Below are 18,941 nucleotides of genomic sequence, written 5' to 3'. Positions count from 1 at the left end.
TAAACATGTAAAATACATAAAAAATGTATATAAATATATATAAAATAATAATAAAAAAATATATATAAATATATAAGACAGCCAGTATATATATATATATATATATATATATATATATATATATATATATATATATATATATATATATATATATATATATATACCAGTAAATATATAAAAATATATATAAATATAATAATATATAAAAAATTATATAAATATAATAATATATAAAAAATATATAAATATATATATAAAATACATAAAAAATACAACACAAAATACTCTTTTGTGTGGATCAGAAATCTACTGGCTGTCTTATGAGAAATACTCGCTTAGTAGGATGACTTCAGCCAACATCAACTCATAAAAATGTTGGGGTGGGGGGATTTTCTTCTTTTTTTTCAAAATGTAAGTATTTTTGCTTTTTGTAGATTTTTAATGGAAAATACCCAAAAAATCTAGAGAGGACAATCACTCTCCTGCAATTGGAATCTCTGTGCTTCAAATACTCGTTGTGTAGCTTCACGCCCTTGTTTCCAGAGCTGAGAGTTACGTTGTTACCCAACTAGTAATGTAGATGAAGTCACTCCATTTAGTTACATGGTGTTATTTCATAGTTTTTTTCTAACTTAAACAGTTGAAAAGAAGAAAATTATTAATAGAGAAAGCTTGAAACCTTATTCTGTAAAAGATGTGAATTGTACCCCTTTTGTTTTAGGAACGAAAATGTAAGTTAACTTTATTTTTAAATTTGAGAATGAGCGATAACTTATTGCTATCTATATTTGGAGGTTTATGTTTAGATTGCCTTTGGAGATAAGAGGTTTTTATGTTTATTTTTAAAGTAGGAATTATTTTGAAGTTGTTTTTTTTTTTTTTTTTTTTTTTTAGCGAGGAGAGAGTTAGATATGGATTTCTGAGGTGGTCGGTAACGGTGTTCGAAGTATTTTGTTTTGAGGTTGCTCTATAATTCTGTTATTTTCATGAAAGTTGTTGGGCAAGGCGACCCATATGTTGAAAGAAAGGTTGGTGGAGCTATAAATCCTAAAATACTAAATTTATTCCCAAGGGAGGCTTCATTACCAAGGAATGAAGCCTAACTTTCATTGGACCTTTCCTTCGTAACTTTATTTGGGGATTTAGATTTAGATTGCGTCAGGAGAAAAGAGTTTTTTTCACATTTATTTTTGAAGTTGAAATTATTTTGATTTTTTTGTAGAGAAGAGGGAGTTATATGTAGAATTCTGAGGTTTTCGGTGACTTTGTTCGAATTATTTTGTTTGAGAGTGATTTTTAGTTCCTTTGTTTTTCAGGAAAGTTGTTGAGCAAGGCTACCTATATGTCAAAAGAAAGGTTGGCGGATCTCTAAATCCTAGGACATTAAATTTATTTTTTGGCTCCAAGCTTCCTGTCTGGGGTGTAACGGTAATAAAATTTTATAAATATATTGTTTCCCTTCATTCCTAAGGTTATACTTTTATTGCTTTGCTTTTGTTTTGTTGTATGTAGCCTGTTGTATATAATTTTGCTACATATGCCCTAGCCCAACAATCTTCAATACGTCTGCTTTTGTCTATGATAATTATATATTTAGTAATTAATTATAATTAACAATTATAATATTAAATCTTTCCTTTATGGATTTATATTAGTTTTGCTGCATGTGACCTAGCCAAACAGTGCGCAATATGTGTGCTTGTATGAATAATATTTAGATTGTTTATCATTTTTTTGAAAATTAGATTAATAGTTACTAATTGTTTGATTATATAATGAAAATTACATTGTTAGTAATTATTAATTATACTGAATAATTATAATTATCAAATCTTTCCTTTATTGCTTCGCATTAGTCTTGCTGCAATTGGCCTAGCCAAACAGTGCCTAATATGTGTGCTTCTATGAATTATAGTTTTATAGTTTATCATAATTTTGATAATTAGATTAATGCTTACTAATTATCTAATTATAATTAGAATTACATAATTAATAATTATTTACTATAATTGATAATTACCAGTGTTAAATCTTTCATTTATTGCTTCGCTTTAGTTTTGCTGCATATGGCCTAGCCAAATAGTGCCCAATATAGTCAGGGAGCCAGACGAGAGAAATGTTGATATTTAAGGATTGAGGTGATCAGCAAGCAGCAGAAGGTTTGAGTGTGCAATCTAATGCAATCGACCATGCTGAAAACGAAAATCGGCGTTATATAGTCGACAAATGGGTGCGACATCCACATTTCTTCAAATTCCCTAAAAATCCATCTTAACTGGCAAAAATTATATTAAAATCGATAAAAAATTACAGGTTACTCCAAAATTGTTCAGCTATACCTCAGATCGAAGGTAATTAAATAAAGAATCATATTCTCTTTTCAAAACATTTTTATCTTTTGCCGTTCAGTTGGAATCACAAAATTTCGACGAAAAAGTTAACACAATTTATCTCTCTTTTGGATTAATCTTGATCCATCTTGAAAATTTGCCTGACTGAGGTGTATTTTTTTTTAATGGCTTCTGTAGGAAATTTATTGTCCTACAAAATGACTGATCCAGAAATTCTCTAACTCTTCTCGTTTTTGAACTATTGACAGAAAAGCGGATTGACCCAATTTTTAGCTCGGATAAGCAGCGGCATCTATCCAGTGTGAATGCGTCAGGGTTCACCCGGCCAGATAGATTTTCCAAGATAAGCTGAATAGAAAAAGTCAAGCAAAGGAGTCTAAACACAAAATTATGGAGGACCTTAAACTTGATTTGCACTTGAGTGGAGCTTGATGCAAGAGGTGTAGACACTGAAGGTAGGCTTTCCTTGTGAAACATATTTACAGTACAAAGGTTGTTGATATGTCCTATACGCTCAAAAACCCACAAGTTCTGGAAGCAGTACAAAGAAATGGTACTGGTTTTGTGGCAGTTTTTGTACAGTGAAAGATCTGGTGACTGGGATGGCCATCTTGAAGGAGCTAGCAAAATGCTTCCTTATTTAGTTGCATGTGGTCACTATAAGTATGGCACTTGCTTGATTGAGTACCTGGCTGAGATGCAGGGCTTACCTCAAGAAGTAGATCAGGCATTCCACAATGGACTGTTCAATGTGAAGAGGAGGAATGCAAAATTTAACTGCATATCCCCAGACCATGCTGTAGAATCTACCATTAATTTAGATTCAAAAACGGAAGGTATAATGACGGGTATTACCATGAATGAGTTGGCACTGGTGAAGTGGACTTTAACTCTTCCGTTCTGTGCCTCAGTCTCGTCTACATTCACTGAGATGCTACGCATTGTTCCGCATTGTTCCGTGGTGAGAGGAGTTTGACTCCTCTCACCACGAAGATCACCCTTCCTTCGTTCTGCGGCAACACATGGCTGTTGATAAAATTAAGTCTGTTCTGGAAGCCAGGCTCAATCCCTTTCGATCCACTGACGAAGATATGCTGAATATTTATACGCTTGAGACAGTTGATAGTGAGATAGCTGACAGTCTCCTCAGTGTGCGATCTGTTGGAAGCAGAGCGGTTGATCGCTACTTGGACGGTGAAAAAGGTGCCTTTAGCAAAGTAAAGGTCATGAATAATGAGAAGGCGAAACAGAAAAAAGCAACCAATACTTCTAGTGCTGTAAATAGCCTTACCAATGTTGAACTTCAAACTGTCAAAAGGGTATTGGTGAGTGTTGACTTTAAAGGCGAAAGAGGACTTCACCATCTAAAGAATTTGCTTTCCCATGAGCTTCTTCCATATGCACCTTCTATATTCCAGAGAAGTGCCATATCTGGAATGGTTGTGCTTCGGACAGGAACAAAGTCGGCTCTTCTAGAGTATTTGAAAACAAAAATCAGCTTGAGCGAGTGGCCCGTTAACCTCGAGATTAGCAGTGAGTCGACTCACTCAAGGGTGGTAGACTTGATGCCCTACCTCAGAAGCCATCCACCAAATCCATCGGAAACCGTTGAGAGCTATGGAAAACGGACATTTTCTACGCTTGTGTCTTTCAACAGCAACGTTAAGGAGCTGCACGTCCTTGCAGATAGATATGATGGGATTTTTGGATATTCCGACGAAAAAGGCAAGGTGATCTGCCTAAAGGAATGCGGTGGTTGCCATGAGCAGCGAGGATGTTCAAACAGGTCTCCGGTAGCTCTAGGTAGACGCTCAAACCTAGATGACTGGAACTCGTTGCTCTCAAATTCCAAGACAAAGGCAAGACTGATTGAGCTTCTATTCGGTGAGTTTGAAAACTCAGTTCACCTGCTGCAAGCAGGGTCCACTGTGTACCTCTCAGGAGGCTTTCGAGACCGGATGAGAGTGGTGATGCTCAACAGAAGTGGAAATGCTGATACAAACTTTGAAGAGCGTTTGAGCTGTACCCATGAAGAGGCCGATACAAGAGTTGTGTTACACATATTGGACTGTTTGGAGAGGGGTTTCGATTTCGTTTTGGTCGATGCGAATGACACAGACATAGTTGTCGTCTTGCTATATCACTACAAGTTATTCCTTGGGAACCACCCAAATTGTGAAAAGCGGAAAGTTTATGTCAGGTTCCACAGCTATTTAGTGCCTATACATCGGCTTTGCAGCAATTTACCAAACGATTTTGTTCACTCCATCTGCCTTCTTCATACGCTTTCAGGGTGTGATACCGTGGGTTTCATGTTTTCTAAAGGAAAACGAGTGGTGGCCAAGGCTGTCGAGAAATGGGGATTGGAGAAACCGATTGCTTTGCTTGTCCAAGAGATACAGAAGTCAAAGCTCGACCCTGCGGTTCTAGAAAAATTCAGTGTGATTTGCAAAAAGGTCGTTGTTGCCTCATACGGAAAAGACCCAGAACACTTTACCTCTCTTAATGAATTAAGATTGCATTTGTACCCTCGAAAGCGGGAGCTTAAGTATTTGCCACCATCATACGCTGCCTTTGAGTGTCATGCTAAGCGCGTGTACCTGCAGTTGGACATTTTTTTGCAAGCAAATCGAGCAAAGCCACAGTTTCTGGATCCCCTGCAATTTGGCTGGATGTTTCAAGACGGTGGGGTTAGGCCAGTTGTGTCTACCCTTCAGGCATTTCCAGAAGGTGTGGTCCCCCAGTACTGCTCGTGCAAGCGCTGTACAAAAAATGGTCATGTGCTGGAAATAGACCTTGCGATTTACTTTGTGGCTGTGGTGGGAAGTGTTTTATGGACGAGTTTGATATGCTTGATGGATAATTTGATATGCTGAGCTACTTTTTAACTTTTGTAGTAACAAGTGCCGTTCACGAAATCCGTAGCAGGTGTTAGTATAGAAATTTTTTTTTTGTTTATTCAAACTTATTGAATAATAATCTTGTCAAGTTTACTAATAATTCTGATTAGGAATGAAAGAGAGCTGTAATCAAGGTCATTGTTGAGTATAGTGGCAATCTTCCTGTCTGAGATAATAAAACTATCCGCTACCAGCTGAATCTAGGCGTGAAATCTTTTCCAGCGCGAATAAAAAAAATTAAAATTGCAAGTTTCAAGGTCATTCGCGATGGTCCCTACTGTACTCGTCACTTCTGGCATCAGTTACGAAAGATTTGGCGATCATTGTGGAAATATTTCCGAAACGTGATTTAATAGTAAAAAAAACGCGAAATTTTCAATTTTCGGGGTCAAGCACCCCCCGGCCGAGTATATAACGCCCATTTTCGTGATCAGCGCTATCGATTACCCCATATTCCGTTGTCAAACCTTCTGCTGCTCACTGATCACCTACCCGACACATTTTCGTTGAGTGGCTCCCTGACTAATATGTTTGCTTCTATGAATGATAGATATATAGCATCTCTCAGTTTAATAATTAGATTAATAGTGTACCTAATAGTCATTTAGTTATTAATTAATCTTCTGAATTGTTACATCAACACTCTCGATTTGTTTCCATTTTATGACAGATTAGTTTATCGTTCATTTTAATCAATTGCAAAGAAGATGCATATAAACAAAACATTTAAAAAATTGTTTTTTTTTTTTGTTGAAACCGCTTTTCTCAGTAAATTTTCTGATGAAAAGTCAATAATAATGAAGTAAAGATATTAAAGAAATTGGATGAGTCGAGAGATTTCTTCCGAAATTTGAAGACTTTATCTGAAAAGCCTAAATGTATCTTACTTAAAAAAGAAAAAAAGTAAAAAAAGAAACTTATATAGCTGCCAAGAGATGAAAAAGTACTGAAATGAAAGGAGACTCAAAAATCAATTGTGATTGATTGAAAAATGGCAATATAATTTTAGTAATAATATAATTTAAATAATAATACAATCAAACAGACATAATTTGGAGGCTTTAGTACCAAAGAAAATAAGATAAAGAGAAAGAAAAATACCTTTATCTTAGATCCTCAGGTGCCACCAGAGGTACCAAGTGCATCAACGAAGAGCCACCAGTTACCCCACGTGTGTGCCGTCGCCCAAGCATCTTCCCATCGGGGTTGTATCCTCGTATGAATGTTGAACAGGTCCTGTTGATAGCTACAGCGCAAGGTGCTCTTTGGTTGATCTCTCCTGCAGATTCCCTGTGATTGCCGTTTCAAGATCTGTCTTGGTATTCTATCGTCCTTCATACGAATCACAAGCCCACCTTCGCTTCCGAATGACTTCTTTAACTATTAACTTGTTTGGGATAGATGGAATAATCTGGTTTTTTACGTGATCTCTCCAGTCAATGTCCAGAATCCTCCGAAGGCAGTTATTTTTGAAGGCAAGAATCCGTCTCTCTTGCTGTTGACGTTGATTCCAGCAATCGTTGCTGTAGAGAAATGTTGAAAGGACATATTATTAAATGGCTTCATTTTTAATTTCACAGAATACTTTTTTGATAGTGGTTTTAGTTAGTCAAAAGCTCCACTGGCATGCCCTTTCGTCAACTACAGCTCCCTCTTGCTTGACCCTGAATTTTTGACTGTATTGCCAATATACCTGAATTGTATGGCCTGCTCAGCAGTTGAATCTCCTCACTTTATATCCAGGGGGAAATGTTGTTGCCATGCTCTGTGTCCTCTCTGTGTTAATCTTGAGGCCAACTCGGTCAGCATTTTCACGGATAGTATTGAGGAGATCCTGGAGTTTGGTCTTGTTAATTTCCATCAAGGCAATATCGTCAACGAAATCCAGATCGCCTAGCTGTTTGCCTTCTCCAATTTGGAATGCGAATCTTGTACAATCAAGGAGTATTTAGTCGACAGTGAAGACGAAGAGGAACGGAGAAAGACACAGTCCTGTTTTGCACCGGACATAATACGCAAATAACTAGTGTTTTCTTCTCGGGTCAGAATACAGCATTATGCGTTCTCATATAATGTAACAATTAGGGCTGCTGTTTTGTCAGGAACTCTATTGTATCACAAGTTTTACCATATTGAGTCACGGTCAATGGAATTGGAGGCTTTGTCAAAGTCTATGAAAATCGGGTACATTTTTTCTTGCCATTCATTGCACTCCTCAATTATCATCCGTTGTGTGTAGATGAATTCCGAAAAAGAACGGGACAGCCGGAAACCGTGCTGCTCGTTGTTTGGATGTGCCGGAGAGTAATCTGTGCAAAGAGTTTACCTGGAATAGATAGGATATCATCTTTTCCGACTTCCAGATACTAGTAAAAAATCAAGCCAGACATCCATCCAGGTGTTCAGTGATGTTTTTATTATCTCGAATGTTATTCTGTCAGTTCCTGCTGCTCTGCCATTCTTGAGCTTGTGGCCTGCCTGTCGGATTTCTACATCACAAGGTTCTTTGGCGCCGGTTTGCTTGTTCAAAAAGACGGTCGCTGGGATATTCGGCGAATCCAAGGGATGGGGTCTTTTCACAATCTTCTCGAAGTGCAAGGCCTATACTAAAGTTATTTCTGCCGGGTTTAAGACAGTTTTGTCATTAGCATTTTTAACTGGTTAGTTTTCGCTTCGGTATTTTCCCACAGTTTCATTGGCTATCTTGTACACGGCTCTGGATTCACCACTTTTCGCAGCTTCCTCCGCCATGGCAGCTTTTTATTCACAACGTTGGATTATCCCCCCTTGTGCTCCTTTTGACTTGTTTATCCAGATCTCTGTACATTTGGTTCTTCAGAACTGTGTCGCTGTTTTCACCACCCTTTAGGAGCTTTTGCTTTAAGTTACGACACTCACCAATGAGATTCCAGGTTCTCTCTGATAGCCATTAATATTTTGGTCTCTTGGCGTACCCAAGCGTCGCGGCAGCCCTCTGATTGTAAACCACTTTTTTGGTGCAATCATAACACAAACGGAAACTTTGGCTCTCTTTGGATCGGTCATCTTTGTCGAGTAATCCGGGGATGACCCATGGTCGTTATTAGATTGGGTAATCATAACACAAACGAAAACTTTGGCTCTCTTTGGATGTTTCTACAGCAAAATTATTTTTCCAAGGACAGGTTGCGAGACCACCGCCAAACTTTCCTCCTTTATCTAGGCTTGGCTGGGCTGTAATTACTTACAGACGAAGTTCAAAGAAAAATTAGCAGCAAATATATTTGCTTTTAAGTACCAAGGCTTTAGGTTTTTTGTCCCCTTGACCCGTCTGAGATCTAATCACACCTGAATACTGTGATTTTCTCAGATTTTCTTTGTCTGTTTGAGAATTAAGAAGTTTTTAGGGTAGCACGAAATTTTTGATAGTGTTGCCCCTTTGAACCATAAAAATTACTAATAAAACTGATCATTTCATTAGTGAAACTAATTCGTTAAATCTAACAACACTTTTCGTCCGTAAAAATCAAAATTTTAGGAACATGTTAATTCCAAAAGAAAATTACTTGGTTTTAAGTTGTCTGTCCATGTGTTTTTCCCTGCTACTACCGTAACTGTTCTTAAATTAATATGATATGATAAAAATTAAAAAATTAAAAATATTTTTATATGTTATAAATAATACATAAAAATAAAACAATATGAGTTTTACGATTCGCGTTTATGAAAATCAAAGTTTCAGAGAAATATAAATGAAATGTGATATGCTAAATGCGGAAATGATAAACAGCATAAGAGTGGTTTTCCCGGAGGGAGGAGGTTTTTTAGGCAATACAATCTTGTTGTCAACTGGGGTGCTATTTATCTGTTATATTTCTTTGTAATAATTATCAGAGAGAATAGGCGGCTCGTCAGAGTGGTATCTTAAGTTAATCTCTTAGAAATGAAAGTTATTAACCCCCTCTAGAATTACCTAACAAAATCTTAAAAAGCTGTCTTTGTTTTTAAATTTGACTCTGGAACAATATGCAAAAATGCAGCGTTTGGGGATTATGCTACGGGTATTTTAATTTTCTCTCTGTTGTCTAGCGCCCATTTGTCTTTTCCTCTCTTAAGTCTTAATGAGCCAAATTACAGATGGTGCCGAAATTAGGTTGAAACTTAGAAGAAAAAGTGAAGTCGAAACTTTGAGAGGAAGAAGACAAAATCCTATCCCGTGCCCTGTTAGACGGGGAAACTTCTATAGACAAATCTGATAGTGCTTTTTCTAATTCTAATTCTTCTAATTTCTATAGAGGAGTTTTAAAATACTTCTTCTAAGAATATATTTATACCCATATAATGGGTAAGCTGACGCATCGCTATTTTACCATAGCTGAGACTACCAAAAGTGTCTCGGAGATTAGCTGGATATTCCCTGTATAACTGCACCCACAAAGTTTACTTTTGTCTTTTAAGCCAGGGCCCGAAATGAATTGAAAGTCACTTCTCTTTCGCTTCGTTAGCAAGATTTCACGCAGCCGGGCCGCTTATTATTCACATTGAATGCCTTTTGCAATCGCAGAGCAAATTTAACTTCAGAATCTAACCCTGCATAACAAAACAGAATTATTATGTTGCTTAAACTAGGACCTAAAAGTAGTTAAAATTCCCTTTTAGTTAGATTTCACGTCACCGAACTTTTTCTTTTTAATTGCAGCTACGCTTTGCTTTTTAATCGGAGTGTGAATGCAGCTTTAATGGCTGATTTTTTCCCTGCATAACTGCACGGGATAAAGTGTCTTATGTTACTTAACTTATTAACTTATTATTAACTTATTACTCTTATAACTCTTATTAACTTATTATGTTACTTCCGTTTCACTTCGTTAACCGGTTTCGCGTCACCGGACCGGTGATTATCGACATTAAATTTTCTTATCTTTTTTATTTTCCTCTCCTTTTTTGTATTGTTTTTATTTGTATGTGTATTGGGGTTGTAAGGCCAAACAAGCTTTGCTTCGGGCCTTGTTTTGTTTTTTTATTATTTATATTAATAAACCCGTCTTTCTCTCTCTAAAAAAAAATGCCGCTAGAGCTGTGATTTCTTAATCGTAGAGCGAATTTATTGGTTGAATTATCCCCTGCATAACTATAACCTCTTAAGCATTCCCTTGTCTCTTAAGCCAGGATATGAAAAGAACTGAATTTCAAACAAACACAGCTTAGTAACAATAGGAAAATCTTTCTTGAGACAGTGGAACCCAATTCAGTGAATAATTCACTTTGGTAGCCTGATTCAACGTCGCCATGTGAAAGAACTTCTTTCGGTGGGCGAACTCGGTTGGCTTTTGTTTCGGATCAGAATTAAAACAAGTGTTCCGATTGCTAACAAGATTCTTTGAAATAAATAAAAGCTTCTACTTATTCGGTTGTTAAAAGTGTATAAACATAATTGGAACAGTTTTTGATAGGTATCCAAAATACCTACTTAAGGTTTTGCAGGAGAAACCTTAGAAAATTATACTTTCAATCAGAATAACTTACTGGAATTGACATTATGACATTCACATAGACCTTAATTTAAGACCTGATGCAGATATGATGACAAAACTGTATTAATAAATGAGTACCAGGATGAGTACTCACTGGGTGAGTAAGGTGAGTACTCATAAGTGAGTAAGGTTTCACTTAAAATAAGTGAGACCTTAATTTAAGACCTGATGCAGATATGATTACAAAACTATATTTATAAGTGAGTACCAGGGGACTGCGCTTTGTTCTCTGAAAAAAAAAAACAGTTTTTATTAAGAGCTTCAATTTCATTTTATTCTATTTGGCATGCCTTTCTACATATTTATACCGACAAAAAATTCTATACTTTCGACAATCAAATTAAATTGTAATGTGTCTTTAAAAATATTTAGCGCAGACACTTAAATTCAGCAAAGTTTATTACAACTATTCCAAGTATTTTTGAGTTCATTCACTCGAAAAATATTGAAAAATTTGACTTCGGGGAAAATATTGCAGTGAACTTTCTGCAAGAGTCGAACCTACTATTTCGGAATAGAAGTTTAAAGTGTTATCCCCTGTGCTAAGCAGGCTTGTAAGTACTAATAAAGGAAACACAATCAAAAAGAACAGAAGTGAATGTAAAAAAAAAAACATTGTTATATGAAATTTTATTGCTGAAGTTGAGGCTTTAAACAGATAGGTTTAAAGTAAAAGATAGTTTAAACCTAGATAGGTTTAAAGTAACCTATCTAGGTTTTTTTTTCACACCGAAAACTGCTAGTATAGGAGAAAGCTATACTTTTTACGGGAAGGTCTTTGAATTGCTGGGAGTCATTCCACAACCGCCGCCAAAATCTTATCCTCAAATTTGGACAATTTATTCTGAGAAGCTCATAACACTGGTGTATCCTTCCGAACGCTTCCCTGAACACACTCATAAGAAGGCAGAACAAGTTGGAACCAGTTTACAGCCGCGCAACGCGGTATCAATATTCCTTTGTTCCCTTTTTCACATGTCTGTTTAACAGTATAAAGTAATTGTTCTTCGTGTTTGCATAATTTTTATGTACCTTGTAACAAGGGTATTGTTTCGGGGGAGGGTGCAAGGTGGGGGTAGTTGAACCCCGATAATTTTAAGAAAAAATATTATATAGCCATGCCCCTTGACTATCCAGATATGGGCCCCTCTTGCCCCCTCCCCCTATAAAAATTCTGAAGCTACACCTATGCCTTGTAAGCAGCTCAGTTTTATTGCTTCTTAGTGTTACCTCGAGTACGTCAATAAAAAGGTCTATGTCTATGCAAATATTGCTCGTTTATTTATAAGTAATACCATTTTTTTTAGCCTGTTATGCTTCAAGAACTTCTTAAGGACACTGCTCTGTCTAATCTAAGCAAGTACCTTTTGCAAAGTAGTGTGGGAGAGTATTTTTGGAAGAAAGGGCAAACAGACATGGAGAAAAAGATCGTTCAGATGTATACATTTGCTATTTACCGTTGCGTTGTTGATGAGAAGCTAGATTTGCTACCGTCTTTCCTTACTATGATCAAGGTAAGTTTTATTATGTCAGTTGTGTTTAATAATATCTAAGATAACATAATCTTATATAAGTTGTGTATAATATATAAGTTATGTTATCTCAGCCGTACGATCGAGCTAAGTTCATGTCTTACAATTGCTGGTAATATTAATTTATTATTATAATTTAATACTGGTTGTATATATTTTTTCTGTGATTCTGTAAACTCTGCCATAATCGACTCAGCTCCAAATGAGTACATGTAGAGATCTAAGGAAAAAAGACTACAACTGTCAGATGATTTGTCCCCAACCACGCAGTGCACTCCCGACTTAAGGCAGAGAACTGGGAGCTCTGCTAGAATCGACCCAGCTCCAAATGGGTACCTGGAGAAATCTGAGGGAAAAAGAGTAGAAGCGTTAGATGATTTTGTCCCCAACCACGCAATGCACTCTCGGTTAAAGACAGAACACTGGGAGATCGGTAACTGGAAGTTCTGCCAGAATCGACCTAGCTAAAAAATGGGTACCTGGAGAAATCTGAGAGAAAAAGACTGGAAGCGTGGGATGATTTTGTCCCAAACCACGCAATGCACTCGTGGCTAAAGGCAGACAATAGGGAGATCGGTAACTGGGAGCTCTGCTAGAATCGACCCAGCTCCAAATCTGGAGAAATCGACCTGGAGAAATCTGAGGGGAAAAGACTTGAAGCGTTAGATGAGTTTTCCCCAACCACACAATGGACGCCCGGCTGAAAGTAGGTAACTGGGAGCCCTGCTAAAATCGACCCGGCTCTAAATGCAGAGAACAGGGAGATCGGTAACTGGGTGCTCTGCTAGAATCGACCCGGCTTTAAATGCAGAGAACTGGGAGCTCTGCTAGAATCGACCCTGCTCCAAATGTAGAGAACTTGGAGATCGGTATTTGGGAGCTATGCTGGAATCGACCCAGCTCCAAATGCAGAGAACTGGGAGATTAGTATCTGGGAGCTCTGCTAGAATTGTTTATTGTCCTTGTTTTCTTCCTCTTTTCGCGATTTTATGTTCTATCATGACTAGCCAGTGTGATCTCAGAAATTATTTACGTCTAGCTTACGGGGAGCATTTGACCAAGTCTGTTCTTAATTATTTTAATTTATCTAAAAAAAAACACGCTAACCTAATTAAACAACTAGAATTTTTACAGCATTGTAGAGTAAAGAGAATTCTTCCAAATTCTCTTCTTTTCCGCCTAAATCTAGGTAAGCAATCCGAAAGGCTATTTAGTGATAGGGTCTGTTTTGAGTCGTTAATTCACATTTTAAAAGACCAAAAAAACGACACTTTTTTCTTAGTAATACAATTTTGAAAACTCGATATTTTCTACAGCAAAACCTTTCACCAACTGATTTTCAGCAGATTTCTAGAATAGCTCAGAATACTTTCCGCCACGGGTTTTGTATGATTAAGGCTCGTTTATCAGAAAATTTTAAAAAATTAGAATACGAAGAATGTCAGAATTCCAGATGTTTTCTACCCAGATTCTGTCCTGGCCATTGAGAACCTATCTTCTAAAGTTCTTACACTGGAAGAAACCCATGTTTTCTCTAATGGACCTAAATTTTGTCTACCTCAGACACAAGTGAATTTCTCAGAGATATTTACCAATGTGGAGGCGGGTATATTTGGTCCAGGTGGTCCTGTGGAAAATCCATATTTACTTCGAGGAGAGGTGGTTAGGAATATTCTGGATTTCACTCCGTATTCCTCAAGGTAAAAAAAAAATAGGAAACAAATTCTCAAAAATTTAAGAAAAGACCCACACATCATTATCACCAGGGCGATAAAGGAAATAAAATTGGTATCCTTGATAAAACTTCATATGATAAAAAAAAATTACAGATATTTTATCTGACACTCTTACTTACAAGCCCATAAAACCCCACCGATAAGTCTACCCGTGTAGTACGAAAGGAGCTATGAATTTTGCAAACTGAAAGACTTATTCTAAATTTTGACGGTCTCTCAAAAATCCACAAAGGTGGAGTTTCTTTACGCCCATTTGTGGCTTCTTATAGCTCTCCGACTGCCAGATTGGGAAAATGGTTGTCAACACTTTTTCGACCCTTATGCAAACGTAAACTTCATACACTAAAAATTCAGTTCACCTTGCCGAAAAATTAAAAGACCTTGATATAAAAAAAGATACGATTTTGGCCTGTTTTGATGCCATTTCTATGTATGCATCTTGTGATATTAAAAATTTTGAACTGGCTCTTCAAAGCAAAATAGAAGATAATATTGACCAAGTGGACTACACAACACTGGATGTAGAAACTATTATGCGCCTCGTCCCTCTTTGCAATAGTTCCTCCTCATCTTTCTGATATAATAACCAATTTTTCACTCAAATCATGGGTTTACCCATGGGTACGAGCATTTCACCATTTTTGGCCACTTTTTATATGGAATTCATTGAAACCTCTGCTTTGGAAAATTTTCCTTTGAAACACCGGTGATGGGGTCAGTTTGTGGATGATGTTATTTCTGTGTGGGATCATGGAGAGGAGTCACTGAACTCCTTCTTGACTCATCTAAACACTTTGGACTCTAACCTTCAGTTCACTTTAGAAGGGAAACAACAAACTTCCTGTTCCAGATGTATTAATTTTCAAGATGTCTCTTAGCCTTAAATTTTCTATTTATAGAAAGCCTACGCATAACGATATGTATTTGCATTTTTCCTCCAACCACTCTCCTTGCATGAAAAGAGGAGGAGTTATTCCTTTGGTTGACCGAGTTATAAGAATATGCTCGAAGTCTCACATAGTCTCCGAATTGAACTATATTAAGGACATTTTTTTTGCAATGGGTACCCCGTGAAATTAATTGAAACCATTATAAACAAAAGACGAAAAAAGGCAGAAAAGATTGCATTAACTCCACGAACCCCAACAGACATCATTCCATTGGTGGATGAGAAGAGACTTTTCACTGTTCTACCCTACATTCTAAAATTGAGTGACAAACTGAAAAGAATCCTTACAAAATATTGCTTAAAGTCACCTTCAAAAATTCAAATACAATAACGAGCTTTTTCAACAGTGGCAAAGATAAAACCAGCCCCATTCTGGGTAGTGGTCTTTATAGAATTCTCTGTTCTTGTGGCTGTTTTTATATTGGAGTAACCCAACAGCAATTAGGGAGAGTTTATCAGAACATAGGCCCTCAATAAACAAGGCCATGGGGCTACGCCAAAGGCCTGGGATTTTTTATTCCACCTTGGCTCAACGTATGTACGACAGTCCTCACCGTTTCATTTTATTTGACAACACCTCCATTCTACTCCAAAAGGAGCGCCTTAGCTTCGCCTGGAGTTAAACTGAGATAGACGCATGCAATTGCCTCAATTGACCAAAATCAAAACCAGTAAACGTCCGCATTCGCTTTGATACAGACCAAATTAAATAATGAGTGACAGTGAAATAGTGATTGGATTGTTGGACAGTTTAGTTGATGAAGATTATGAACGTCGAAGGCGATATAAAGCTCATTCGCGTCGCAGAATACTCTCAAGTGAGAGTGATAGTGATCATAGAATAAAAAATTGCTCTCTGAGCCCAGAGTTTCAAACTTATGCTCGATATGGCTCTCGGAGCCCTGAAATTAGTTCTAGGAACGACAAATCTAGCTCTCGGAGCCCACAAATAGGTTCTAGAACCATAATTTTTGTGGGGCTCTGTGAGCCCCACAAAAATCCATGACAGAAAGCGGAAGGCTTCTCCGGAAAAACAGAAAGGTAAAAGATTAAAAGAAAAAATGTCAAATGACTCTCTATTCAAAAAGATCTCTGAAGAACGTTCTGGTAACAAAGAGGGTCCCAAGATCCATTAAAAACTTGCCAAAGGTGCAAATAAAGCTTTCTCCGAGCCTTTGGAAATAGGGAAGCTGAAAGATTTATTTGAGCGCCACCCTAGGCCTGCGAAAACAGATAAAATTGGTGTTCCCAAGGTGAATAGTGAAATTTGGGCTACTCTCTCAGCATTTGCTAAGCAAAGGTTGTTCACTCAACCTTTCGTGTTTTAGAGGCAGTAAATGATATCCTTGAGCTCGAAAATGAGCATATCAAAGAAAAGGTTGTTAAAAACCTAACAGATGCAGTTGACATGCTTGGCCTCACCAATTATGATTTAAGTCTAAAAAGACGCCATGCGATGAAATTTGAGGTGAGCCCAGATCCCATGGTAGCATCCGCTTTATGCGCTCCCAAAGTCAAAGTCACGGAGTTTCTTTTTGGCAAAGATGTTGCCAAAACAACGTTCAAAGCCAAATCCGTGGCGGATTTGAAAAAATCATTTGGAAGACCAAAAACGTGCAAGGGGGGGCCTACCGTTATCGCCGATGGCAGAACGAGGCTCCCCGTCCATTTTATCGCAAAAAGCAGCACCAGGACTGTCAGGAGAGGCCGAAATTCCTGAACTTCCAGAAAAAGGATCGCAAATAGCTAGTATGTACCATTTAACATACCCTGGCCTTGTTTTTTATGATTTTGTTGTAAATTTCAATAGGCAGTCAAAACATTTGGTTGATAATTTTAAAGCAGGAAGAATCAGTAAGTTTATCTCAAAATGACAGTCAATAACAAGTGATTTGAATATTTTGAATGTTGTGGCTTCAGGCTATAAGATTCAATTCGAGAAAAGACCATTAAAAGCTTTAGTAACAAAAAACAAAAGTTTTACTTCTGAAGAAATGCGGGCTATATGAAGAGAAGTTGATATTTTGTTGCATAAAGGAGTTATTATTAAAGTACCCGAGTTCAGAATAAAAGAAATACGTTGTGTTTCTCCCGTTTTTACGGTCCCAAAAAAGATGGGTCTTCTCGGTTTATTCTGAATCTTAAAAATCCAAACGAAAGTATTAAATATTACTATTTTAAAATGGAAAGTGTTCAGTCTGCGACTCTTTTAATGATAAAAAAAAATTGTTATATGGAATCTGTTGACCTTGTCGATTTTTATTATTCATGCCCTGTTGATTTTGATGATCAAATGTGGCTTTGTTTTGAAGCAGATTGTTGTTATGCTTTCACATCTATGCCAAACGGCTTATCATCTGCCCCAAGGGCTCTTACGAAACTTATGAAACCCGTTTTCTCCCTTCTTCGACGAAAAGGTTATTTGTCAATTGTTTATCTAGACTAGACGATACCCTTCTTCTGGGAAGGTCATTTTTAGAAAGTCTATGAAACAGTGAAATTACTGTCAGAGCTGGGGTTTGTAAAGAATAGAATTTCAGTTTTTTTTTTGCTAGATTTGCGATTAATACGTATTTTCCTGCCGGAAAGAAAAATTAAAAAGGTTCTAGATTTAGTTTCAAAAATTCTTCGTCAAGAATCGACTACGATTCAAAATTTGGCCGAAACTCTAGGTGTTTTTGTTTCAACCTTCTCAGCAGTGGAATTAGGGCCTTTATATTACCGGAAAGCGGAATCGTTGAAAACGCAAGCACTAAAGCACGCGAAGGGTGATTTTGCGGCTAGGCTAACTTTAACATCCGATGTAATTTCGGAATTGCAATGGTGGTTGAATATTGTCAGTCATGCTTCTAAAGCAATTGAACCTAGGTCAATTGACAAATATTTGTGCAGTGATGCATCCAAATTAGGCTGGGCACTCGTGGGTGAATTTTCGATGAGAACAGCCACAGGTGAATGGTCCTCAGAAGAGAAGGGATTTTGACATCAATGTTTTAGAAACGAAGGCCATTTATCTGGGATTAAAGTGTTTTGCTCAGGATATTAAAGACACTCATGTTTGGCTGGTTCAGATAATATAACCACAGTAGCTTATATAAATAAAATGGGAAAAACAAAATCTGAAATTTGTAACTATTTCGCAAATAGGATCTGGCAGCTAGTATTGCAGGGTAAAGGGTGGATATCTGCAGAGCATGTGCCAGGAGTTGCTAATATCGCGGACAAAGCATCTCGAAAATTTGATAATGAAAAAGAATGGAAATTGCATTCTAGAATATTCGTTATTTTGAATTCGTCTGTATGTCAGTCGATAGATATTGACCTGTTTGCAACTAGATTAAACCATTTGTTTAATGGAAACCAGGTCCAGAATGTTTTTTCGTTGATGCATTTGCAATGAGTTGGGAGCTTCATTTCTTTTACGCTTTCCCCCCATTTAGCTTACTTCTGAGGACCCTTCAGAAGGTAGAGACAGATCAGGCAACTGGTATTTTGATTTTCCCAAACTGGACCACACAAGTTTGGTATCCCTTACTATTAAAGCTCTTAATAGGAACTCCTATTCTTTTACCAAATGATACTTTTACTTTGTCTCTACCACAGAAACCGACCTTACACCATCTATTGTCAAAAACATTACGCCTAGCGGCTTCAATCGTCTCCGGCAAGGGCTTCACCACCAAGGATATTCTCCTTTCACAGTCGATATTATCATGGATGGATGGCAGGATTCAACTGTGCGCCAGTACAGGGTTTACATTGAAAAATGGATCGACTTTTGTGGAACAAACACAATCCAGGCCTTGGAGGCAACTGTACCGGAGACTTTGACCTTTCTTACGGAACTGTTTCACTCAGGTGTTAGATATAATGCTATTAATACTGCGAAGAGTGCTTTATCCGCACTTTTACCAAGCCTTCAGTTAGGCAGTAATCACATTACCAAGAAATTCATGAGAG

At 37.3% G+C, this 18,941-nt stretch overlaps 1 protein-coding gene across 5 annotated transcripts in view; it reads left to right on the top strand.

The window, feature by feature from the left end:
• LOC136027541 (anaphase-promoting complex subunit 1-like) overlaps positions 1-18,941 on the top strand; it is a 255,997-nt gene that overhangs the window by 220,337 nt on the left and 16,719 nt on the right. For all 5 annotated transcript variants that reach the window (XM_065704890.1, XM_065704889.1, XM_065704892.1 and 2 more), the window contains 2 exons: positions 1,317-1,428; positions 12,072-12,278. In XM_065704890.1, the coding sequence (XP_065560962.1) occupies positions 1,317-1,428; positions 12,072-12,278 (319 nt within the window). The remainder of the gene's footprint in view (positions 1-1,316; positions 1,429-12,071; positions 12,279-18,941) is intronic.

The sequence above is a fragment of the Artemia franciscana genome, chromosome 5 (genome assembly GCF_032884065.1).
Source record: "Artemia franciscana chromosome 5, ASM3288406v1, whole genome shotgun sequence".
NCBI classification, from domain to species: Eukaryota; Metazoa; Arthropoda; class Branchiopoda; order Anostraca; family Artemiidae; genus Artemia; species Artemia franciscana.
This window is presented reverse-complemented; position numbering and strand designations above follow the sequence as displayed.